The sequence below is a fragment of the Nerophis lumbriciformis genome, linkage group LG11 (assembly GCF_033978685.3).
Source record: "Nerophis lumbriciformis linkage group LG11, RoL_Nlum_v2.1, whole genome shotgun sequence".
Lineage (NCBI taxonomy): Eukaryota > Metazoa > Chordata > Actinopteri > Syngnathiformes > Syngnathidae > Nerophis > Nerophis lumbriciformis.
Genome location: NC_084558.2, coordinates 37,960,828 through 37,984,540, shown reverse-complemented (window position 1 = coordinate 37,984,540; position 23,713 = coordinate 37,960,828). Strand labels below are relative to the sequence as shown.

General features: G+C 38.3%; 1 protein-coding gene across 1 annotated transcript in view; it reads left to right on the top strand.

Annotated features, from left to right (window-relative positions):
- Positions 1 to 23,713, top strand: part of kcnh4b (potassium voltage-gated channel, subfamily H (eag-related), member 4b) — a 92,211-nt gene that overhangs the window by 22,759 nt on the left and 45,739 nt on the right. The window contains exons 4-6 of the mRNA XM_061966662.2: positions 16,106 to 16,339; positions 18,558 to 18,689; positions 21,075 to 21,208. Of these exons, the coding sequence (XP_061822646.1) occupies positions 16,106 to 16,339; positions 18,558 to 18,689; positions 21,075 to 21,208 (500 nt within the window). The remainder of the gene's footprint in view (positions 1 to 16,105; positions 16,340 to 18,557; positions 18,690 to 21,074; positions 21,209 to 23,713) is intronic.

The following is a 23,713-nucleotide window of genomic DNA, read 5'->3' as shown; positions in this document are numbered from 1 at the left end:
GGGCTTAGCTGCTTATGTGCAGTGATTTCTCCAGATTCTCTGAACCCTTTGATGATATTACAGACCGTAGATGGTGAAATCCATAAATTCCTTGCAATAGCTGGTTGAGAAAGGTTCTTCTTAAACTGTTCAACAATTTGCTCACGCATTTGTTGACAAAGTGGTGACCCTCGCCCCATTCTTGTTTGTGAATGACTGAGCATTTCATGGAATCTACTTTTATACCCAATCATGGCACCCACCTGTTCCCAATTTGCCTGTTCACCTGTGTGATGTCCAAATAAGTGTTTGATGAGTATTCCTCAACTTTATCAGTATTTATTGCCACCTTTCCCAATTTCTTTGTCACATGTTGCTGGCATCAAATTCTAAAGTTAATGATTATTTGCAAAAAAAAAAAGTATCAGTTTGAACATCAAATATGTTGTCTTTGTAGCATATTCAACTGAATATAGGTTGAAAAGGATTTGCTAATAATTGTATTCCGTTTATATTTACATCTAACACAATTTCCCAACTCATATGGAAACGGGGTTTGTACTTACATCATGTATATAAAACCCTAATGGAGGTGTTTGGATGTTTTTAGGGGCTCTATAGGCAGAATGGAAGGGTTCCCATAAGCTCCATTGTAAGCAGACTTTTGATCGAATTTATTTAATATTAAGAATGCATTAAACAAAAATATATCCATCGTCATGTATTTCATAATGATTGGGAACGATAGGCAAAATTCCCCAAAAAGTGCAGTTCCCCTTTAAGCCTGGTGTATACTCTGGCATCACGTAACTTGCGTCAGCAACGTTGTCTTGCCCTCTCCCCCTGCGTATCCCGCAGACTTTGCATGCACCTCCCAAAAGTCCTAGGTGATGACCATATTTGGCTGTTTTGGATTTTTCCCAAAAGTGCATTGCGGGAATCCATTTTTAAGTGCGAGCGTTATTGTTCACGATACATGTAATATTTCCCAACTATTCAGTGGAAAATAACATCACAGCGGCTGTGATACGATGGAGAAATACTGTGAGAACGTTTTCATAATAACCTAATTCATCTATTTTAGTTTAGTTAGGTTTTTTTTGCATGATTAAAAACATTTAATTTCATTAAACTAAATGACATAAATGTAGTTTCATTAAAACATTTTTCTATGTACAGTATAGGATAATGAATAATTACACATTACGTATGCTTTATATGAAGCGGCGATTCTCAAACTGGTACACGGGCTCCATCTAGTGATGTATTAAAGAACAGTGTTTTATTGTCCCATATTCAAACACAGTGTTACTGTTCAAACCGAGTGTAATGTTCCAGTGGCCAAAAGTATTTAATATGCTTGTTAAATAAAACCCTTGCCTTGTTTTTGATGAATACTTATGTTTACTACGCTACTGTATTTTACTGTTTTTCGTTATGGTGGTATTTGGAAAGCCAAGTTTTTTCTGAGGTGGTGCTTGGTGAAAAAAATTTGAGAACCTCCTTTAAACTATCAGTGAAATTCTTAAAAAATATCAATTTAATATAGTAACATTGCAGCTGAGATAGGCTCCAGCACCCCCCGCGACTCCGAAAGGGACAAGCGGTAGAAAATGGATGGGTAGAACAAATATATTTAATCAAATAAAAATAAATTAAAGCTAGTAACTTGATTAATTAATAATCATTATTATCCTTTTAGAAAATAATTACTAAATTAACTAGTTGCTTATTACAACTTATCATTAGAATGAAATAAATTAGCCTTCTTTTGATATTAGATTTAATTATGATACAGCAAATGAATGATTTAAATATAGAATGTTCATTTTTATCATTAGCTATATTTTTAGTCAATTATTATTAGTTGAATATGTTTTATTGGTGAACAGAATAGACATACTATATAATTCATGTTTTCCCTGCTGATGATGTAATGCTTACAGTAGCTATGCTAACAACAAATGAGCTAATACTTCTTTGGGGGACATTTTCTTGTGTTGCTTTTATTTTATTGTTGTTATTTTTGGCTAAACCTGAGGCCAAGCGGCATACTGAGCGCATGTGTGACAATAGCTGTAATCTTCTCGTGGAGATTGCTCGCACTCGAGTGGCGCCTCCTTCTTAAGTGCACATCTGTGCCTTACAGGAGGGGTCCAGGCTGCTCAGTACAACATGAGCAATACAATGAGTGAAATATCACAAGGCGTTATTTGTGAAACTAAGTCATTTTACTTCATTGTAGTTTTATTTAACAGTAGCTAACTTCTCTTTGCAAGAACTCCCCTCTACTTACATTTTTGTAAAATGAATACAATATTTTAGCTACTGTATGTGATGTTTACATTTTAAAAGGAAGTGAACCTTTTATTTCACTATTTGTCTGCACTTATTTGACTTTTTTGGGGGGTGGGGGGAATTTTTTAAAATGTATTTTATTGTATTGTATTTCTGTCAAAAAAATCCATAAACAAATGTTTAAAAAAATAAATGAATAAAAGGAGGTGAGTCCTATGCAGTGAGAGGGGTCTCACACAGGGTATCATTAAAGCTAGAATATGGTAAACGAACCTAACCTGACAAGTCACATAACAGTCCTCTGGCATATATCCCCTTCTTTTGGAATAAGTGTTGTGAAAAAGCCAAAGATTAAATAGCGACATTTGGAGCAAGGCCTTGCATGGCGATGCATTCTGTGCAACTTTTAAGTGCCTATTTTGCAAATGGTGTCAGCATAAGACTATAAGATACAAGTGAAAGGACTAAAGGTATAAGATGTACAGTACAGTATACACCTTCTAATTTCAATGCAATTATTTTAATGATTATTTACATTGTAGATTGTCACTGAAGGCATCAACACTATGACACCTGTGAAGTGAAAACCATTTCAGGTGACTACCTCTAGAATGCCAGGAGTGTGCAAAGCAATAATCAGAGCAAAAGGTGGCTATTTTGAAGAAACTAGAATATAAAACATGTTATCAGGGTTTTTCACCTTTCTTTTGTTAAGTACATAGCTCCACGTGTGTTCATTCACAGTTTTGATGCCTTCAAAACTATAAAGAAAACTCATTGAATGAGAAGGTGTGTCCAAACTTTTGGCCTGTACTGTATATACAATTGAAAGAGGACTGGAACTATAAGTTATAAATACAAGTGAAAGGACTGAAATTATAAGATATATCTATACAAGTGAAATGACTGAAACTATAAGATATATATATATATATATATATATATATATATATATACACACACACAAGTGAAATGACTGAAACTATAAGATATATATATATATATATATATATATATATATATATATATATATATATATATATATATATATATATATATATATATATATATATACACAGGTAAAAGCCAGTAAATTAGAATATTTTGAAAAACTTGATTTATTTCAGTAATTGCATTCAAAAGGTGTAACTTGTACATTATATGTATTCATTGCACACAGACTGATGCATTCAAATGTTTATTTCATTTAATTTTGATGATTTGAAGTGGCAACAAATTAAAATCCAAAATTCCGTGTGTCACAAAATTAGAATATTACTTAAGGCTAATACAAAAAAGGGATTTTTAGAAATGTTGGCCAACTGAAAAGTATGAAAATGAAAAATATGAGCATGTACAATACTCAATACTTGGTTGGAGCTCCTTTTGCCTCAATTACTGCGTTAATGCGGCGTGGCATGGAGTCGATGAGTTTCTGGCACTGCTCAGGTGTTATGAGAGCCCAGGTTGCTCTGATAGTGGCCTTCAACTCTTCTGCGTTTTTGGGTCTGGCATTCTGCATCTTCCTTTTCACAATACCCCACAGATTTTCTATGGGGCTAAGGTCAGGGGAGTTTGCGGGCCAATTTAGAACAGAAATACCATGGTCCGTAAACCAGGCACGGGTAGATTTTGCGCTGTGTGCAGGCGCCAAGTCCTGTTGGAACTTGAAATCTCCATCTCCATAGAGCAGGTCAGCAGCAGGAAGCATGAAGTGCTCTAAAACTTGCTGGTAGACGGCTGCGTTGACCCTGGATCTCAGGAAACAGAGTGGACCGACACCAGCAGATGACATGTCACCCCAAACCATCACTGATGGTGGAAACTTTACACTAGACTTCAGGCAATGTGGATCCTGTGCCTCTCCTGTCTTCCTCCAGACTCTGGGACCTCGATTTCCAAAGGAAATGCAAAATTTGCATGGTTGGGTGATGGTTTGGGGTGCCATGTCATCTGCTGGTGTCGGTCCACTCTGTTTCCTGAGATCCAGGGTCAACGCAGCCGTCTACCAGCAAGTTTTAGAGCACTTCATGCTTCCTGCTGCTGACCTGCTCTATGGAGATGGAGATTTCAAGTTCCAACAGGACTTGGCGCCTGCACACAGCGCAAAATCTACCCGTGCCTGGTTTACGGACTATGGTATTTCTGTTCTAAATTGGCCCGCCAACTCCCCTGACCTTAGCCCCATAGAAAATCTGTGGGGTATTGTGAAAAGGAAGATGCAGAATGCCAGACCCAAAAACGCAGAAGAGTTGAAGGCCACTATCAGAGCAACCTGGGCTCTCATCACACCTGAGCAGTGCCAGAAACTCATCGACTCCATGCCACGCCGCATTAACGCAGTAATTGAGGCAAAAGGAGCTCCAACCAAGTATTGAGTATTGTACATGCTCATATTTTTCATTTTCATACTTTTCAGTTGGCCAACATTTCTAAAAATCCCTTTTTTGTATTAGCCTTAAGTAATATTCTAATTTTGTGACACACAGAATTTTGGATTTTCATTTGTTGCCACTTCAAATCATCAAAATTAAATGAAATAAACATTTGAATGCATCAGTCTGTGTGCAATGAATAAATATAATGTACAAGTTACACCTTTTGAATGCAATTACTGAAATAAATCAAGTTTTTCAAAATATTCTAATTTACTGGCTTTTACCTGTGTATATATATAATACACAGACCTGGCAGGCCCAAACGCATTTTGAGGGTTTGCTGGGAACGTCTGGCAGAGTCTCCTGTCAGAGAGAGTTTCAATTCCCACCTCCGAAAGAACTTTGAACATGTCACGAGGGAGGTGCTGGACATTGAGTCAGAGTGGACCATGTTCCGCGCCTCTATTGTCGAGGCAGCTGATTGGAGCTGTGGCCGCAAGGTAGTTGGTGCCTGTCGTGGCGGTAATCCTAGAACCCGTTGGTGGACACCGGCGGTGAGGGATGCCGTCAAGCTGAAGAAGGAGTCCTATCGGGTTCTTTTGGCTCATAGGACTCCTGAGGCAGCGGACAGGTACCAACAGGCCAAGTGGTGTGCGGCTTCAGCGGTTGCGGAGGCAAAAACTCGGACATGGGAGGAGTTCGGGGAAGCCATGGAAAACGACTTCCGGACAGCTTCGAAGCGATTCTGGACCACCATCCGTCGCCTCAGGAAGGGGAAGCAGTGCACTATCAACACCGTGTATGGTGAGGATGGTGTTCTGCTGACCTCGACTGCGGATGTTGTGGATCGGTGGAGAGAATACTTCGAAGACCTCCTCAATCCCACCAACACGTCTTCCTATGAGGAAGCAGTGCCTGGGGAATCTGTGATGGGCTCTTCTATTTCTGGGGCTGAGGTTGCCGAGGTAGTTAAAAAGCTCCTCGGTGGCAAGGCCCTGGGGGTGGATGAGATCCGCCCAGAGTTCCTTAAGGCTCTGGATGCTGTGGGGCTGTCTTGGTTGACAAGACTCTGCAGCATCGCGTGGACATCGGGGGCGGTACGTTTGGATTGGCAGACCGGGGTGGTGGTTCCTCTCTTTAAGAAGGGGAACCGGAGGGTGTGTTCTAACTATCGTGGGATCACACTCCTCAGCCTTCCCGGTAAGGTCTATTCAGGTGTACTGGAGAGGAGGCTACGCCGGATAGTCGAACCTCGGATTCAGGAGGAACAGTGTGGTTTTCGTCCTGGTCGTGGAACTGTGGACCAGCTCTATACTCTCGGCAGGGTCCTTGAGGGTGCATGGGAGTTTGCCCAACCAGTCTACATGTGTTTTGTGAACTTGGAGAAGGCATTCGACCGTGTCCCTTGGGAAGTCCTGTGGGGAGTGCTCAGAGAGTATGGGGTATCGGACTGTCTGATTTTGGCGGTCCGCTCCCTGTATGATCAGTGTCAGAGCTTGGTCCGCATTGCCGGCAGTAAGTCGGACACGTTTCCAGTGAGGGTTGGACTCCGCCAAGGCTGCCCTTTGTCACCGATTCTGTTCATAACTTTTATGGACATAATTTCTAGGCGCAGTCAAGGCGTTGAGGGGATCTGGTTTGGTGGCTACAGGATTAGGTCTCTGCTTTTTGCAGATGATGTGGTCCTGATGGCTTCATCTGGCCAGGATCTCCAGCTCTTGCTGGATCGGTTCGCAGCCGAGTGTGAAGCGACTGTGATGAGAATCAGCACCTCCAAGTCCGAGTCCATGGTTCTCGCCCGGAAAAGGTTGGAATGCCATCTTCGGGTTGGGGAGGAGACCCTGCCCCAAGTGGAGGAGTTCAAGTACCTCGGAGTCTTGTTCACGAGTGAGGGAAGAGTGGATCGTGAGATCGACAGGCGGATCGGTGCGGCGTATTCAGTAATGCGGACGCTGTATCGATCCGTTGTGGTGAAGAAGGAGCTGAGCCGGAAGGCAAAGCTCTCAATTTACCGGTCGATCTACGTTCCCATCCTCACCTATGGTCATGAGCTTTGGGTTATGACCGAAAGGACAAGATCACGGGTACAAGCGGCCGAAATGAGTTTCCCCCGCCGGGTGGCAGGGCTCTCCCTTAGAGATAGGGTGAGAAGCTCTGTCATCCGGGGGGAGCTCAAAGTAAAGCCGCTGCTCCTCCACATCGAGAGGAGCCAGATGAGGTGGTTCGGGCATCTGGTCAGGATGCCACCTGATCGCCTCCCTCGGGAGGTGTTTAGGGCACGTCCGACCGGTAGGAGGCCACGGGGAAGACCCAGGACACGTTGGGAAGACTATGTCTCCCGGCTGGCCTGGGAACGCCTCGGGATCCCCCGGGAGGAGCTGGACGAAGTGGCTGGGGAGAGGGAAGTCTGGGCTTCCCTGCTTAGGCTGCTGCCCCCGCGACCCGACCTCGGATATACGGAAGAAGATGGATGGATGGATGGATAATACACACACACATATATACATATACATATACATATATATATATATATATATATACACACATATATACATATACATTAGGGGTGTGGGAAAAATCGATTCGAATTCAAATCGCGATTCTCACGTGCGATTCAGTATCGACTCTCATTTTTCTTTTGAATTTTTTTTTTTTTTTTTTAATTAATCAATCCAACAAAACAATACACAGCAATACCATAACAATGCAATCCAATTCCAAAACCAAACCCGGCCCAGCAACATTCAGAACTGCAATAAACAGAGCAATTGAGAGGAGACACAAACACGACACAGAACAATCCAAAAGTAGTGAAACAAAAATGAATATTATCAACAACAGTATCAATATTAGTTACAATTTCAACATAGCAGTGATTAAAGATCCCTCATTGACATTATCATTAGACATTTATAAAAATTTAAAAAAAAAGAAAAGAACAATAGTGTCACAGTGGCTTACACTTGCATCACATCTCATAAGCTTGACAACACACTGTATCCAATATTTTCACAAAGGTAAAATAAGTCATATTTTTGGTTCATTTAATAGTTGAAACAAATTTACATTATTGCAATCAGTTGATAAAACATTGTCCTTTACAATTATAAAAGCTTTTTACAAAAATCTACTACTCTGCTTGCATGTCAGCAGACTGGGGTAGATCCTGCTGAAATCCTATGTATTGAATGAATAGAGAATTGTTTTGAATCGGAAAAATATCGTTTTTGAATCGAGAATCGCGTTGAATCGAAGAAAAAAAAATCGATTTATAATCGAATCGTGACCCCAAGAATCGATATTGAATCGAATCGTGGGACACCCAAAGATTCGCAGCCCTAATATACATATATATATATGTATATGTATATATATATATGTGTGTGTGTGTATAAATGTGTATGTGTGTGTGTGTGTATATATATATATATATATATATATATATATATATATATATACACAAACATACATACACACACACATATATATATATATAATATACATACATATATATATATATATATATATATATATATATATATATATATATGTATGTATGTATATTATATATATATATGTATGTATGTATATGTATAACATATATATAAACCCTGTTTCCATATGAGTTGGGAAATTGTGTTAGATGTAAATATAAACGGAATACAATGATTTGCAAATCCTTTTCAACCCATATTCAATGGAATGCAGTACAAAGACAAGATATTTGATATTCAAACTCATAAACTTTATTCATTTTTTTGCAAATAATAATTAACTTAGAATTTCATGGCTGCAACACATGCGAAAGTAATTGGGAAAGGGCATGTTCACCACTGTGTTACATCACCTTTTCTTTTAACAACACTCAATAAACGATTGGGAACTGAGGAGACTAATTGTTGAAGCTTTGAAAGTGGAATTCTTTCCCATTCTTGTTTTATGTAGAGCTTCAGTCGTTCAACAGTCAACAGTCAACAGTCCGCTGTCGTATTTTACGCTTCATAATGTGCCACACATTTTCGATGGGAGACAGGTCTGGACTGCAGGCGGACCAGGAAAGTACCCGCACTCTTTTTATACGAAGCCACGCTGTTGAAACACGTGCTGAATGTGGCTTGGCATTGTCTTGCTGAAATAAGCAGGGGAGTCCATGAAAAAGATGGCGCTTAGATGGCAGCATATGTTGTTCCAAAACCTGTATGTACCTTTCTGCATTAATGGTGCCTTCACAGATGTGTAAGTTACCCATGCCTTGGGCACTAATGCACCCCCATACCATCACAGATGCTGGCTTTTGAACTTTGCGTCGATAACAGTCTAGATGGTTCGCTTCCCCTTTGGTCCGGATGACACGATGTCGAATATTTCCAAAAACTATTTGAAATGTGGACTCGTCAGACCACAGAACACTTTTCCACTTTGCATGAGTCCATCTTAGATGAAGACTGCGGCGTTTCTGGATGTTGTTGATGAATGGCTTTCGCTTTGCATAGTAGAGCTTTAACTTGCACTTACAGATGTAGCGACGAATTGTATTTAGTGACAGTGGTTTTCTCAAGAGTTTCTGAGCCCATGTGGTGATATCCTTTAGAGATTGATGTCGGTTTTTGGTACAGTGCCGTCTGAGGGATCGAAGGTCACGGTCATTCAATGTTGGTTTCTGGCCATGCCGCTTACGTGGAGTGATTTCTCCAGATTCTCTGAACCTTTTGATGATATTATGGACCGTAGATGTTGAAATCCCTAAATTTCTTGAAATTGCACTTTGAGAAACGTTGTTCTTAAACTGTTTGACTATTTGCTCACGCAGTTGTGGACAAGGGGGTGTACCTCGCCCCATCCTTTCTTGTGAAAGACTGAGCATTTTTTGGGAAGCTGTTTTTATACCCAATCATGGCACCCACCTGTTCCCAATTAGCCTGCACACCTGTGGGATGTTCCAAATAAGTGTTTGATGAGCATTCATCAACTTTATCAGTATTTATTGCCACCTTTCCCAACTTCTTTGTCACGTGTTCCTGGCATCAAATTCTAAAGTTAATGATTATTTGCAAAAAAAATTTTTTTTATCAGTTTGAACATCAAATATGTTGTCTTTGTAGCATATTCAACTGAATATGGGTTGAAAATGATTTGCAAATCACTGTATTCTGTTTATATTTACATCTAACACAATTTCCCAATTCATATGGAAACGGGGTTTGTATATATATATATATATATATATATATATATATATATATATATATATATATATATATACGTTAGGTCAGGAAAAAAACAACACAGAGGCTATATCATCCCTACAAGCCTGACGAGCAGGTTTCCCTGCTCGTCAGGGGATTTTATTGAAGTGTCTGTGGCTGTTACATGTATCTATAGGGTACATTACATGGGGATGTGGCCATTGTTGCACAATAGTGCCTTGCTTCTGTGTCGGCATGAAGAGACCAGTTCATTGCGTTTGTTTAAAGTGGACATGCTGGGGTGGTATATAATAAAAAACTTTTCTTTTAGGCACAGGTTACATCTTTTAGCTGCACTGTTGTATGGTGAGCTACATGTGACAATTCGCAATGTAATGGCGTGATCAATTTTATTGTCTTTAAGACTCTATATGTATTTACTCAGCTCTGTAGAGTTCTTGAGTTGGGGCCTATGAAATGATGCTGTGTGATTGTTACAACAGGTTTCAAAGGTGTTTTCTGTGAGTCTCTGTGTTTTGAGTTGTCCTTGCTTTGTCGCTGGCTTGGTAAACAACTGATGTTTTTGAGCAGTTTCTATTGAGTGGGCAGGTAAGCCTTTGTCTGCAATTGCAGCTATCTGTGGAGTTAGAGTCGTTAGCGGTTGCCTGTCATAATACTACCACCACCATGCTTGACGGTAGGAATGGTGTTCCTGGGATTAAAGGCCTCACCTTTTCTCCTCCAAACATATTGCTGGGTATTGTGGCCAAACAGCTAAATTTTTGTTTCATCTGACCACCGAACTTCCCTCCAGAAGGTTTTATCTTTGTCCATGTGATGTCAGATGAAACAAAAATTGAGCTGTTTGGCCACAATACCCAGCAATATGTTTGGAGGAGAAAAGGTGAGGCCTTTAATCCCAGGAACATCACACCTTCCGTCAAGCATGATGGTGGTAGTATTATGCTCTGGGCCTGTTTTGCTGCCAATGGAACTGGTGCTTTACAAAGAGTAAATGGGACTATGAAAAAGGAGGATTACCTCCAAATTCTTCAGGAGAACCTAAAATCATCAGCCCGTAGGTTGGGTCTTGGGCGCAGTTGGGTGTTCCAACAAGACAATGACCCCAAGCACACGTCAAAAGTGGTAAAGGAATGGCTAAATCAGGCTAGAATTAAGGTTTTAGAATGGCCTTCCCAAAGTCCTGACTTAAACGTGAGGACAATGCTGAAGAAACAAGTCCATGTCAGAAAACCAACAAATTGAGCTGAAAAGCACCAATTTTGTCAAGAGGAGTGGTCAAAAATTCAACCAGAAGCTTGTGGATTGCTACCAAAAGCACCTTATTGCAGTGGAACATGCCAAGGGACATGTAGCCAAATATTAACATTGCTGTATGTATACTTTTGACCCAGCAGATTTGGTCACATTTTCAGTAGACCCATAATACATTCATAAAAGAACCAAACCTCATGAATGTTTTTTGTGACAAACAAGTATGTGCTCCAATCACTCTATCACAAAAAAATAAGAGTTGTAGAAAGTATTGGAAACTCAAGACAGCCATGACATTATGTTCTTTACAAGTGTATGGAAACTTTTAACCACGACGGTGTGTATATATATATATATATATATATATATATATATATATATATATATATATATATATCCATCCATCCATCCATCCATCCATTTTCTACCGCTTGTCCCTTTTGGGGTCACGGGGGGTGCTGGAGCCTATCTCAGCTGCATTCGGGCGAAATACACAAGTGAAATGACTGAAACCGTAAGATATATATATACAAGTGAAATGACTGAAACTATAAAATATATATATATATATATATATATATATATATATACACAAGTGGAATGACTGAAACTATAAGATATATATACACAAGTGAAAGGACTGAAACAGTTGGGAATTCAAGCGTGTGGACGTTGCTGAAGTGCAAAAGTGTGCTCATTTTGTTGCTGAGTTGCAATAATGGAGTCAAGGGCCAACACAAAAGAGACTTAATAATCCTCTGCTGGTGCAAGTTGACATTTAGATGTACTGTACAGCTCCTGTGGAGTTTCATCAGGCCCGGGTACTTTATTGCTTTCTCTCCTCATCGGGCGCCTCTTTCGTCTAACAATAACGAGAGTGCGGCGTAACGTCAGAGTGGCCTGCTGCTAATAAGTGTCACGTGATGTGATTGGTTTTATTGTGTGCATGTGATGTTGACCACAGAAAAAGCATGTGAACCGCTACTACTTCTGCTTATTTGTTTGACAGCCCCCGTCTCTCCATTTTGCATATCTTTGGCTTTTTATGTGAATGCTCCAAAGCATTCCCACATATGCTTTTCTACACTAAAATTCATCTATTTATTCTTCTTCTTCTCCAGATTTAGGCGCGCTCTACCTTCCACATTTTTCATCCAATTCAAACCGTTCCAACTTCAAACTGTTCAACCTAATCGCAGGTTTTCCACTGACAAATTGCAAGAATTCCAGGTTTTCCGGGACATTTTTCCCATTCAAAATGAATTGGCCATTTTTCAAACTTCCACCATTTCCACATTTTTCAACCGATTCAAACCCTTCCACCTTCAAAATATTCCACTCATCCTGGACATTCAAACGATCAATTTTTAAAGTTAAAAAAAATTACAGAAATTCCCTTTTTTCAACCCCTTTTTTCACCCTTTTTTCTATCGACTCCTTCCTCCTCATTTTTCAACCCACTTCAACCGTTCCACTGTCAAAACATTCCTCTTAATCGGGAAACAAAACAAAGTTGTTTTTGAACTGCAAAAATTCCCGCTTTTCCTGAAATTCCAGGAATTCCGTAATACCATTTATCAATTAAAAATGTTACCACTTCAACATTTCTCGACCGTTATGAAAAATTCCCACACCAACCATTTTGAACATTCAAATTTTTTTCAGCACTTTAAAAAAAAATCCCTCTTTTCCCGAAATTCCCAAATTTCAATGAAATTCCCATTGAAATGAATGGGACATTTTTCCAAGTTGCACAATTGCCACATTTTTCAACCTATTCAAACCATTCCAACATCAACACATTCCACTCATCCTGTACTTTCAAACTAACACTTTCCCAAGTTCCAAACCAAAGTCCAGTTTTCCTGGAAATTCAAACTCTTCAACATTCAAACCGTTCCAACTTTCAAACTATTCTCACATTCATACTACATTCTGTCAGCATTTCAGTTCAACTTCAGCATTGGAGCATTCACACGCAATTCCTTCAGAAATTGCATTATCTAGTTTTATATGTGTTTTTACCACAAAAGTGTAGCAAGTAAGGAAAAGTGTGATGGTAACCATAAAAAATTCCATCACGGTGACATACAGTATTGGAGCAACTTTGGGAAGTAAGGCACCTAAGGACTCATTTTAACCCAACATTCTCTGTATTTGTTTTGATTCTAATTATATCAAACTTTGAATTTACAGATATTGTCGGTTATGTAGAATAGGATGCTTGCATATATACTCTTTACCCTCAAAACCAATTTTTGTCCCGTTGACTCCTAACAAAATTACATATTTTTGGTATACTTTCATGTTGTGTAATCCTTTTACTAGGGGTATCCCAATCCAATATTGATATGGGTCTGACAACCACAAAAAACTAATATATCGGCTTGTATCTAAAATATTGGATATTAGTGCTGCTATACAAGCAGTCCTGTGTGCGTTTACTTGTGCAAAGCCGGTTAACATCTAAATGTCCTCCAATAAGCACACAAGGTTGGTCATTTCTTGTCTTGTCCTTCTTTCATCAAGTCATTTTCTAAAGGTAAACATGTATAGGCTATAAGGAGATAGCAGCTACACATCAGCTAAGCACACAAGCTGGACATACGTAGTTAAGTGTCCTTTTTTGAAAAATATCGCAGCTTAAAACATCACATATGTCAATATAAACAATCATAGTTGCATATTACTTACATATACAAAGTCTGCTTGGCAAAAGCATATTAGAACGTATCCAGTAACAAACGTGTCCGCGTTACAAACTTACTGCGGCCTGATCTTAACTTGGTGAATTATTGTGGGCCACTAGGTGTTGCCAAAAAATCTAATACCGTTCCACTTAAACTTAAAGACGGCATAAAGGCTGAAACATGCTCTCGCGTCACATACTATAGTTTATGTCCCAGCTGACTGCGTCTTGATTCGTTTACAGCTCTTCCATAGGGGGCTGATGCGGAACTTGCAATGCTCTTCCAAAACACTAGAGGTCTCTCTGGGGCTTTACCACACATGTACTTTGGAAAAACAGTGCTACATAATAACGGCGCTACTAGCGCTGTTAGTTTTTCTAGTAACGAGTAATCCAATTAATTAATTTTATGTATGTTACAACACCATTACCGATACGTTTAATGCATTGTGGCACGCTACTTTTGATGCGGGACAAGACCGCTTTAAAATCCCAGCGAGTTTACTTCAGGAAGTAGGTTTTCACTAATGTAAGCAGCAGCCACCACTCATGCTCTCACTACTACGGGGGAATAACGAACATTCAATAATTATCAACTATAATAATCCTACAATATCCTGTTGGTGGACACAGCCATTGACGCACGTTCAATCGTTTTTTTTAAACTATCATTGAAAACATTCCAGAGGCTTGACCATAAACAATCTTCTTCCAGTCCGCAGACTACCAATGCTGAGCTAAAACAGCTAATGAGCGCGCCTTCGCTGACGTCATGCTTCACTTGGCAACAAGCACAGTCTTTTAAAGGCACGCACTCTACTCTCATGAAACATCTCTCAACTGCATACACCAGATCTATAAAAGTAAAAAAAAAAATACCGCATTAATTACTTTTCCTAAAAATTTTTAAGAAATAAATTAATACAAATTGTAATTAGATAAACTAAGTAAAACTAGATTAAAGATAAGCAAAGAAATACATACAGGAGATTAAAAACCCCTAACAAAAACATTATAACATAAGCCAAACCATTTCCAATGGAAAAAAAAAGAAAAGTTACAAAGAAAAAATAATTAGTAAATATATTTAAAAAAAATAATAATAATAGACAGAGGAAAATAAAATAAATAGGTTAAATATAAATAAACAAATACAGAAGTTTAAAAAGAAGACAAAATTATTGTGAAACTACCAACTATACAGAAATAAGAAAATATGTGATGGGCTACCTACATTTTGTACATTAAATATACTAAAATCAATCCAGGGTATGCCAATATACTGCATATCACTATATATGGGACGGGACGGCGTGGCGCAGTGGAAGAGTGGCCGTGCGCGACCCGAGGTTCCCTGGTTCAATCCCCACCTAGTACCAACCTCGTCATGTCCGTTGTGTCCTGAGCAAGACACTTCACCCTTGCTCCTGATGGGTGCTGGTAGCGCCTTGCATGGCAGCTCCCTCCATCAGTGTGTGAATGTGTGTGTGAATGGGTAAATGTGGAAGTAGTGTCAAAGCGCTTTGAGTACCTTGAAGGTAGAAAAGCGCTATACAAGTACAACCCATTTATCATTTATCATTTATATCGATGTATAAGATATTAGAAGAAATTAATAACAATTAGTAATTAATAAAGCAAAAATATGTGCGTGACAGGTTAAGAAGACCCTAAGACTTTGTAAAGACACCTGCCCCAAAACGTAGCAATTTCCACAGCAGCAAAAATAATAATAAAACAAAATAGACAAGTCACATGTAATACATATCACATACAGTAAACATCAATATCATAATTCACTTCAGACCAAAGTGGACTTCAGTTGTTTTTTAAAAGAATAAAGTGTAGTTGTAGATTGAACATCTATTAAATAATAATTCTGTTAGTAGTTCAATTACTGTTTTGGGAAAGTAACAAGTAACTGTAATTGTAAAATAATAATAATGTAAAAAGTAATTTTCCTAACACTGCTTATTTAGCATGTTTTTGTGTGTATTGCTCATAATGTAATGCTGTTCATTCGGATAAAAGCCTTTGTTATTTTTGCTTGTCACACTAATGCACTGCAGAAAAATTATAATACTCGCTTTATTGCTGCCTTTTTTATGAATGATTGTTTTAAAAACGATATGTTGTAATCCTCCTACTTCAAAACGATGACAAAACAGAATTTTCATGCCGTCTGTTGCTGGTTTTGTCTCTTTTCCAGGGAAGCGCACTTTAGTAAACTTACTTATTTCATTTGTATTGTATGTTTTTCCACTCTCATCCCATTTCCTCCGCTTCTTTCCTCCTGACAGACAGTAACTTCCTATTAGGCAACGCTCAGGGCCACCGCGGCTACCCCATCGTCTACTGCTCGGACGGCTTCTGCGAGCTGACGGGCTTTACCCGCACCGAGGTCATGCAGAAGAACTGCAGCTGCCGCTTCCTGTACGGCGCTGACACCAGCGAGCACGTGGCCCAGCAGATGGAAAAGGCTCTGGAGGGCCGAGAGGAGTACCAGGGCGAGGTGCAATTCTTCAGGAAGAACGGTGCGTGGAGCTCAAACAGCAAAATATTAAATATTATTGCAGTTCTACGCTTGTTCAATTGATATAGCCAAAGTGAGTGTTATTATTTCAGCTCCTGTGATGAATTATGTGTCTTGAATGCGCATTTTTGTGACAATTAGTGATGCAACGCCTACTTCATGCCAAGGTAGCGCTGTTCTGTGGGAGCATGATGTAATTGGTAGAAATGGTTTTAAGATCCAAGTGCTTGCCACAACTCTTGTCATTTTTGATACCTTTCCCCAAAAGAAAATGGTGTAAAAAAGAAAAATTCAGGAAAATATTATTCTGTGCTCGCTGTGTTTAAAAAAATACAATATTAAATATAATATTTTTTTTAAATGAGTCAAAGAAAAAAATAGAATGTAAATTAAAAAAAATCTAAGAATCTATAACAAAATATATGGATATAAAAAGCTATCATTTCCTGGTAAATATCAGTAAGAAGAGGGGGAGAAATATTATTATAAACTTAAAAAAACCCAAAAGTAACTCTTATAAATAGCAAAAAGGACAATTGTGTTTTTATATTTATTAAAAAAAATAAGGGGAGACCAAAGTTTAACATTCATAGGAACGAAAAAAAAAAGGTATTTATTTGAATTATTCACAATCCACACTGTTAAAAACGGAATCAATTATATAAAATACAAGATTTTTTTTTTAAATACAAATATTAGAATACATTAATGCAGACCTTCACCATGGTTGAAACATTTGTATAGAGCAGGGGTCGGCAACCCAACACGTTGAAAGAGCCATTTTGGACCAAAAATACAAAAAAACAATATGTCTGGAGCCGCAAAAAATGAAAAGCCGTATATAAGTCTTATAATGAAGGCAACACATGACAAGTGTCCATATTAGCTATAATAGCCTACTATCACAATTACTATGTATCGCAGGCTGAAGCAAATCTTCGTTGACAGAAATGTTGAAATGTAATATTTATTCTCCACATTTTTACATTAGAAACCATTAGTAAATCAGTGGCTACTCAGAAGGTGAGATAACTCCTGGAAATGACTGGCTTTTAATGGCCAAAGGTATCGTTGTGTGTGTCAAAGTTAAAGGAAACGGCAGGCTGTCTTCTTCTAATAGATTTATTACAATCTTTGGCAAGCTAGGTAATGTTTTATGTGGTCTGGAACAACATGGGACACAAACAACAATATATGTAATGCAGCCAATATTACATACAGATAATGTGTCATGAGACATGCAAATGTAAATTATATACAACGAGGATAAAATTAAAGGATATTAAATGAGCTCAAATGAGGCATAATGATGCAATATGTACATACAGCTAGCCTAAATAGCATGTTAGCATCGATTAGCTTTCAGTCATGCAGTGACCAAATATGCCTGATTAGCGCAACACGTCAATAACATCAACAAAGCTCACCTTTGTGCATTCACGCACAGCATAAAACGTTTGGTGGACAAAATGAGACAAAGGAGTGGAAGATTTTACATGTAAACAAACTGTTGCGTCACAGTCCACACTATGGTGAGTTCAAGAACCGCCGAAATTAGTAGGACAAAACGATGTTCACCAAATACTCTCATCAGTGAAGCATACACACAAACATATTAAACAGTGGGCTTTCTAATTGGGAAGGTTTGTGTCATGTTTGTCGTCAAACAAAAAACATACTAAAACAAAAAAATACATTTTTCCCTCATCTTTTTCCAGTTTCAATCCTTTTTTAAAAATGCTCCAGGGAGTCACTAGGGCGGCACTAAAGAGCCGCAGGTTGCTGACCCCCGGTATAGAGATAGAAAATAGGGCTTTATTCGAATGCTTTTAAACCGTTTTATGATGCAATTAGTGTCTAAATGGCCTAAAAATATCAGGTAACACAAACCTGCAACAATTTTAAGAATCGGATGGAAGTCAAAAAAACCAAAACAACATATTTTGGTTTTGTGACTGTTTTGTCGTGCGACACAGTCCAAGAAAATATGTTTGTAATAACTCTAGCGTGTGCAGTACACAATATGTCTGCATCATGCACACGAGGGACTCAGTGGGAGGCTTGGTGGCAGACGACACTGTCGACACACTCTCTAATGAGCGCACCGCACACTGACTTACAACATGACAACGCCTCCGCGCTCTCCCTGGTGCACAATCATCCACATACCCATGCCTGGCTATATATTTAGAAAGTAAGATGTTTTGTCCCCATTGCAGGTGTAGCCTTCTGGTGTCTTTTGGACATTGTGCCCATAAAGAACGAGAAGGGCGAGATGGTTCTCTTCCTCTTCTCGTTCAAAGACATAACGGACAGCCACGGGAAAAGTCATCACAACAGCAGGAGGGAAGGTAGGCCTTCAAAAAAAACTCCCAACTTTTTTCTGGCACAATCAGGTCCTTTTTTGCACCCAGTCAGCCCAACGTTCCAAACCAATAAGTTTATTCTGGTTGCTCAGATTCGTCATTGGAACATTAGAGGATGCTAACGTTAGCTTACCTTGCCGTTGTGCAGTATTAAAATCCACAATCTACACTTTGCTGCCCTCATTTTCCTCTTGGATAATATAAAAGTACAGTAAATACAGGACACGTGTTTTTGTTTTGTCGGTGGTTCTCGTTCCGATGGTTGTGCCAAGGGTCCTATTCCGTATTTTTTTACGTGCTTATACTTGTGAGTGTCATTGAAATCCATGAAAAAGATAACACTTTAAACCTGAAAAGGCCGTATCTTTGTCATATGAATGTGTGTCGCCATGGTGATGTAGTGTGTGTATACACGCTACAACAGCTTCTTCTTCCTGGCTGGATATGAATAATAATCTGTAGATGAAACTTTATTTCATTTATTATAGCAACTCCTTGTGATATTAAGAGTTTTGCTGAGTACAAATGTTTGTAAAGCTGAGAAGCGTCAGAGGGGCTTAGTACACAGTTTTTTGTGTGCGGGGGAATATGGCAGTTTTATATTAACTGTGAAAAAATCATTTGCTAGAAGCTACATTATTTATGTATTTTCTATGAAATAGTCACATAGTTCAATGATCACTGTCCCATTGCATATAAGTGTCCATTAGTACAAGGAAGTTCAAACGTGACTGATATATGGTATATATATATATATATATATATTTTTTTTTTAATTATTTTATTTATCTGTGGTGTACACTGCATCCAAACAATATCTTGTTTCATGTTCTTGGGGGGCTGGACTTAGTACAGCCTTCATAGGTGCATAAGAACAAAAGTTTGTAAGTATAAAACGCAAGAATACGCAGAAGGCCAGATTTGACAGGGAACGCCTACCGTATTTTACGGAACATAGGGCGCACCGGATTATAAGGCGCACTGCCGATGAGCGGGTCTATTCAGGTTTATTTTCATACAAAAGGCGCATCGATTATAGGACGCATTAAAGGGGTCATATTATTATTATTTTTTTCTAAATGTAAAACCCTTCCTTGTGGTGTACATAACATGTAAAAGAGGTTCTTTGGTCAAAATGTTGCATAAATTATGTTTTACAGATCATCTTCAAGCCGCTTTCTGACAGTCGCTTCAGGATGCGCCGTTTTGTGGGCGGTCTTATTTACATGGCTCACCTTCAGCAACGTCTTCTCCCCGTCATCTTTCTTGTAGCGGTGTAGCGTGCAAGGACGGGAATGGAAGTAGTGTCAAAAGATGGACCTAACTGTTTTAATGAAATTCAGACTTTACTTAAGTCAATAGCGGAGCAGCATCTCCTCATCCGTGGCTCACTAGTGCAATAACAACACCGGAAATGTGTCCCGTGAAGAACCGTCCTACCGGAACTCTCTAATAATAATAACTAAAGTTCCTTGGGTGAATAATGTAAACTCACTACACCGGTATGTTTTAGTGCTTTCATGGCGAGTTTACTGACAGATATAAGTAAGAACTTTACACTACTTTATATTAGAAATGGCAACAGTGGAGGATGAATGTCCCATAACAAGACAAAAAAGAAGAAGCTTATCGCCTACGGTGTCCACACGGACTACAAAGGCGAACGCGTGCAAATTTTCAGGACTTATGCAGATCCCAATTACACATCAGTTGGTACCAGTAGGTAAGAAAAGTTGCTTTTGCATAACATTGAGAAACAAAACACCAGATAATACGTCTTACCTTATACACACACCATAATAATACTCGTATGTTGAAGCACAGTACAATCCATCAAGCGATGCGGCTTCATAGCTTACCAAAGTCGTACTAAAACATCTTGATAGATTTTTGAGCGCCGTGTGTAATGTTCTATATTTTCAATAGAACATATACAATTTTGGTGTTGTTTACTTGAGTCATATTGCAGTCGACACGTATCTCGTATGTGTGACTGCCATTTACTGGTCACACTTACCATTTCACCATGTACCAAATAAAATAGTTTCGAGGTTGGTAAGCACAACCACAATTATTCCGTACATTAGGCGCACCGGGTTATAAAGCGCACTGTCGAGTTTTGAGAAAATGAAAGGATTTTTAAGTGCGCCTTATAGTCCGGAAAATACGGTACTTTTAAGGCTTGCTTCACCCAAAGTGCGCATCTTGGATGAAGGCGCGCAACGACAGACTTAAATTGAGTGGGAGAATGCCGCGCAGCTACCGAACTACACCTAATTTGAAGTCAAACATGCAGTGGGAAAGAGGAACAGGTGGGATTTTTTGAAGAACTCTTAAGGTTTTACAAATCCTTGTGTGCTCGTGTGCTAGTTTCAGAGGACAAGCGGCGCAGGCGGAAGGGCAGCTCTCACCTGAGCGAGGCCAGGAAGCGAGGGCGCACCATGTTGTACCAGCTCACTAACCACTTCTCCAGCGGGGGCAAAGGGGAGGTCAACCTGGGCAGTGTGAGTACCACCATCTTTTTCCACCACCTTGATCCAATCACTTTAGTTTTCCAAAAGACAACGTGAGGTGAAGTCTTCTTGACCCACATTCCCAACGTGGCTTATCTCAAAGGACCATTCATCAAATGGCTTTGCTATTTTTAAGTCCCCTGAAAGATTCCGTTTTCTTGGCACTTGTCATTCTCCAAAATGGACACTACAATCATTAATGCAATAATATACTATACAGTTGCTGTGTCAGCAAATGCTTACGATTTTATTAGTAAAAATATTGTGAATTTTTTTTTCCAACGAGGATATAAACAGAAGTGTTGAAAACATGTAGGAAATAAATCAGTAGAAATTGTAATTAAATAAACTAAGTAAAAACAGATTAAAGGTAAACAAAGAAATAAATACAGGAGATAAACAAACCCTAACAAAAACATTGTAACATAAGCCAAACATTTTCCAATGGAAAAAAAAGAAAAGATACAAAGAAAAATAAAATGGTAAATATATCAAAAAATAAATAATAAAAAGAGGAAAATAAAATAAATAGATTAAATATAAATAAACAAATACAGGAGTTTGAAAAGAAGACAAAAAACATTGTGATACTGCCCACTATACAGAAAAAAGAAAATATGTGATTGGCTACCAACATTTTGTACGTTAAAGATGCTAAAATCAATCCAGCATAGGCCAATATACTGCATGTCAGTATATATCGATGTATAAGATATTAGAAGAAAGCATTGACTGCTTAGCTTTTGTATTATATGTGACGGAGCAAATAGTTTGTAATGTAATAATAATCTTATTAATATTAAAGTAATAAATACATGCAATAAAATTAATTCTGCATGCCAAAAATAGCCCCCGAGCTGTACTTTGGACACACCTGGTATAGAGTTGTCTCTCAACACCTCAAATATTGTGGCTTTACCACATCCCAGATTTTTTTTTAAATATTTTAATTTTAATTTTTTTGTTATACTACAATTTTTGGTCCCAATTTAAGCATTTTCAAGCATACAAATGACCGAAATAAACTGAAAATATCAATACTACGGTAGTATTGGCCAATAGATGAGACCAAACCAATTAGAGCGTGCTGTTCAAAACCTTGGCCACGGACTGGCGCAGTCTCAGCCAGCATTACTATGCTGGAATAAGAGTATAAAGGGGACTAAATGGTGTTACATCATGTCTAAAAGGCTCTCATAATGTTGAAAAAACGTACTTAGAAAGGTCGTAAACAGTTTTTTTATGCTCTTGCTATTAAAATATACGACTTGTAGTTAATAATAATTCCTACTTAGCGGAAATACGTTCATGGCTGTCATGTCTGGAACCAATTAACAGCAATAAATGAGGGACAACTTTAATGTACTGGAGAAACTAATTCAGCATATAGTGTTAGCAATACCTTTTAAAATAATAATGAATGAATGAAATCAAGATATATTATATCAAACAGTATTGTTCTACCTTGTAACCAACATATGCTTAAACTGTTTCTTATTTCGATACATTGTTTAAGTTCCTTGTCAAGCCGGTGGTAAATATATTTGTGTTTGTAAATATTTATATTAGACATGTTAAAAAAAAAAGAAGGCGAAAAGAGAAGAAAAAAACCCCACCACAATAAATGAGTAATAAAATAAATTAATAACGACATAGTGATGTGTTTCGAACATGTTTACAGTTACAATGTTTACATCACATGTTTATAGTTTCACATTCCAACGAGTCTGAGAAGGAGTAGGAAGAAGCAGAGCTTATTTAATTCTACCCCTTTCTTTTCTGGAAATAATTTATATCACCATTGTTCACTTCATTTTTATGATCTTTAACACAACAACAATGAATTATTAAATAATTAAATGGCAATACAGTTCACATGAATAGGTAGTGAATTTACTGTGTGGTTGACATAATTCACTAGACATGCAATATGTGTCATTCATCATTCAGGTTCAATATTTCTATCAGTACTCCTCTTCCTTGTACTTTGTAAACACTTTGAACAATTTCTTAAACTCATATTAATACATTGTTGGATTTCTTTGCTTAATCCATTTCATAATTTAATTCCACATACCGATATGCTAAAGGTCTTAAGTGTTGTGCGTGCATACAAAAATTTTAAGTAATATTTTACTCTAAGATTATATTTTTACTCTTTTTTTGAGATTTGTTGTACATTCTTGGGTAGCCAGTTATAGTTTGCTTTTTTGCATAGTGTTATAATGTGCCTGTTGGTCCTCAAACATTTAAATACCAAAAAAAGTCATAAATCAATTGAAATAATTAGAATATGCAAATGAGATGCATTCTCTTAGCTTAAGCTGCGTGGTTGCTTCTGTGTGATGGCGTCCCTCATGGGCATCAACGTGATCCACCTCCCTTTTCTTGTCTGCTTTTAATCCCGTTTACAGACGCCGAGCATCACCACCTCCGCCCGCACACACAGACACACACACTGTCACACACACTCACACAATCACGCATCCAACCAAT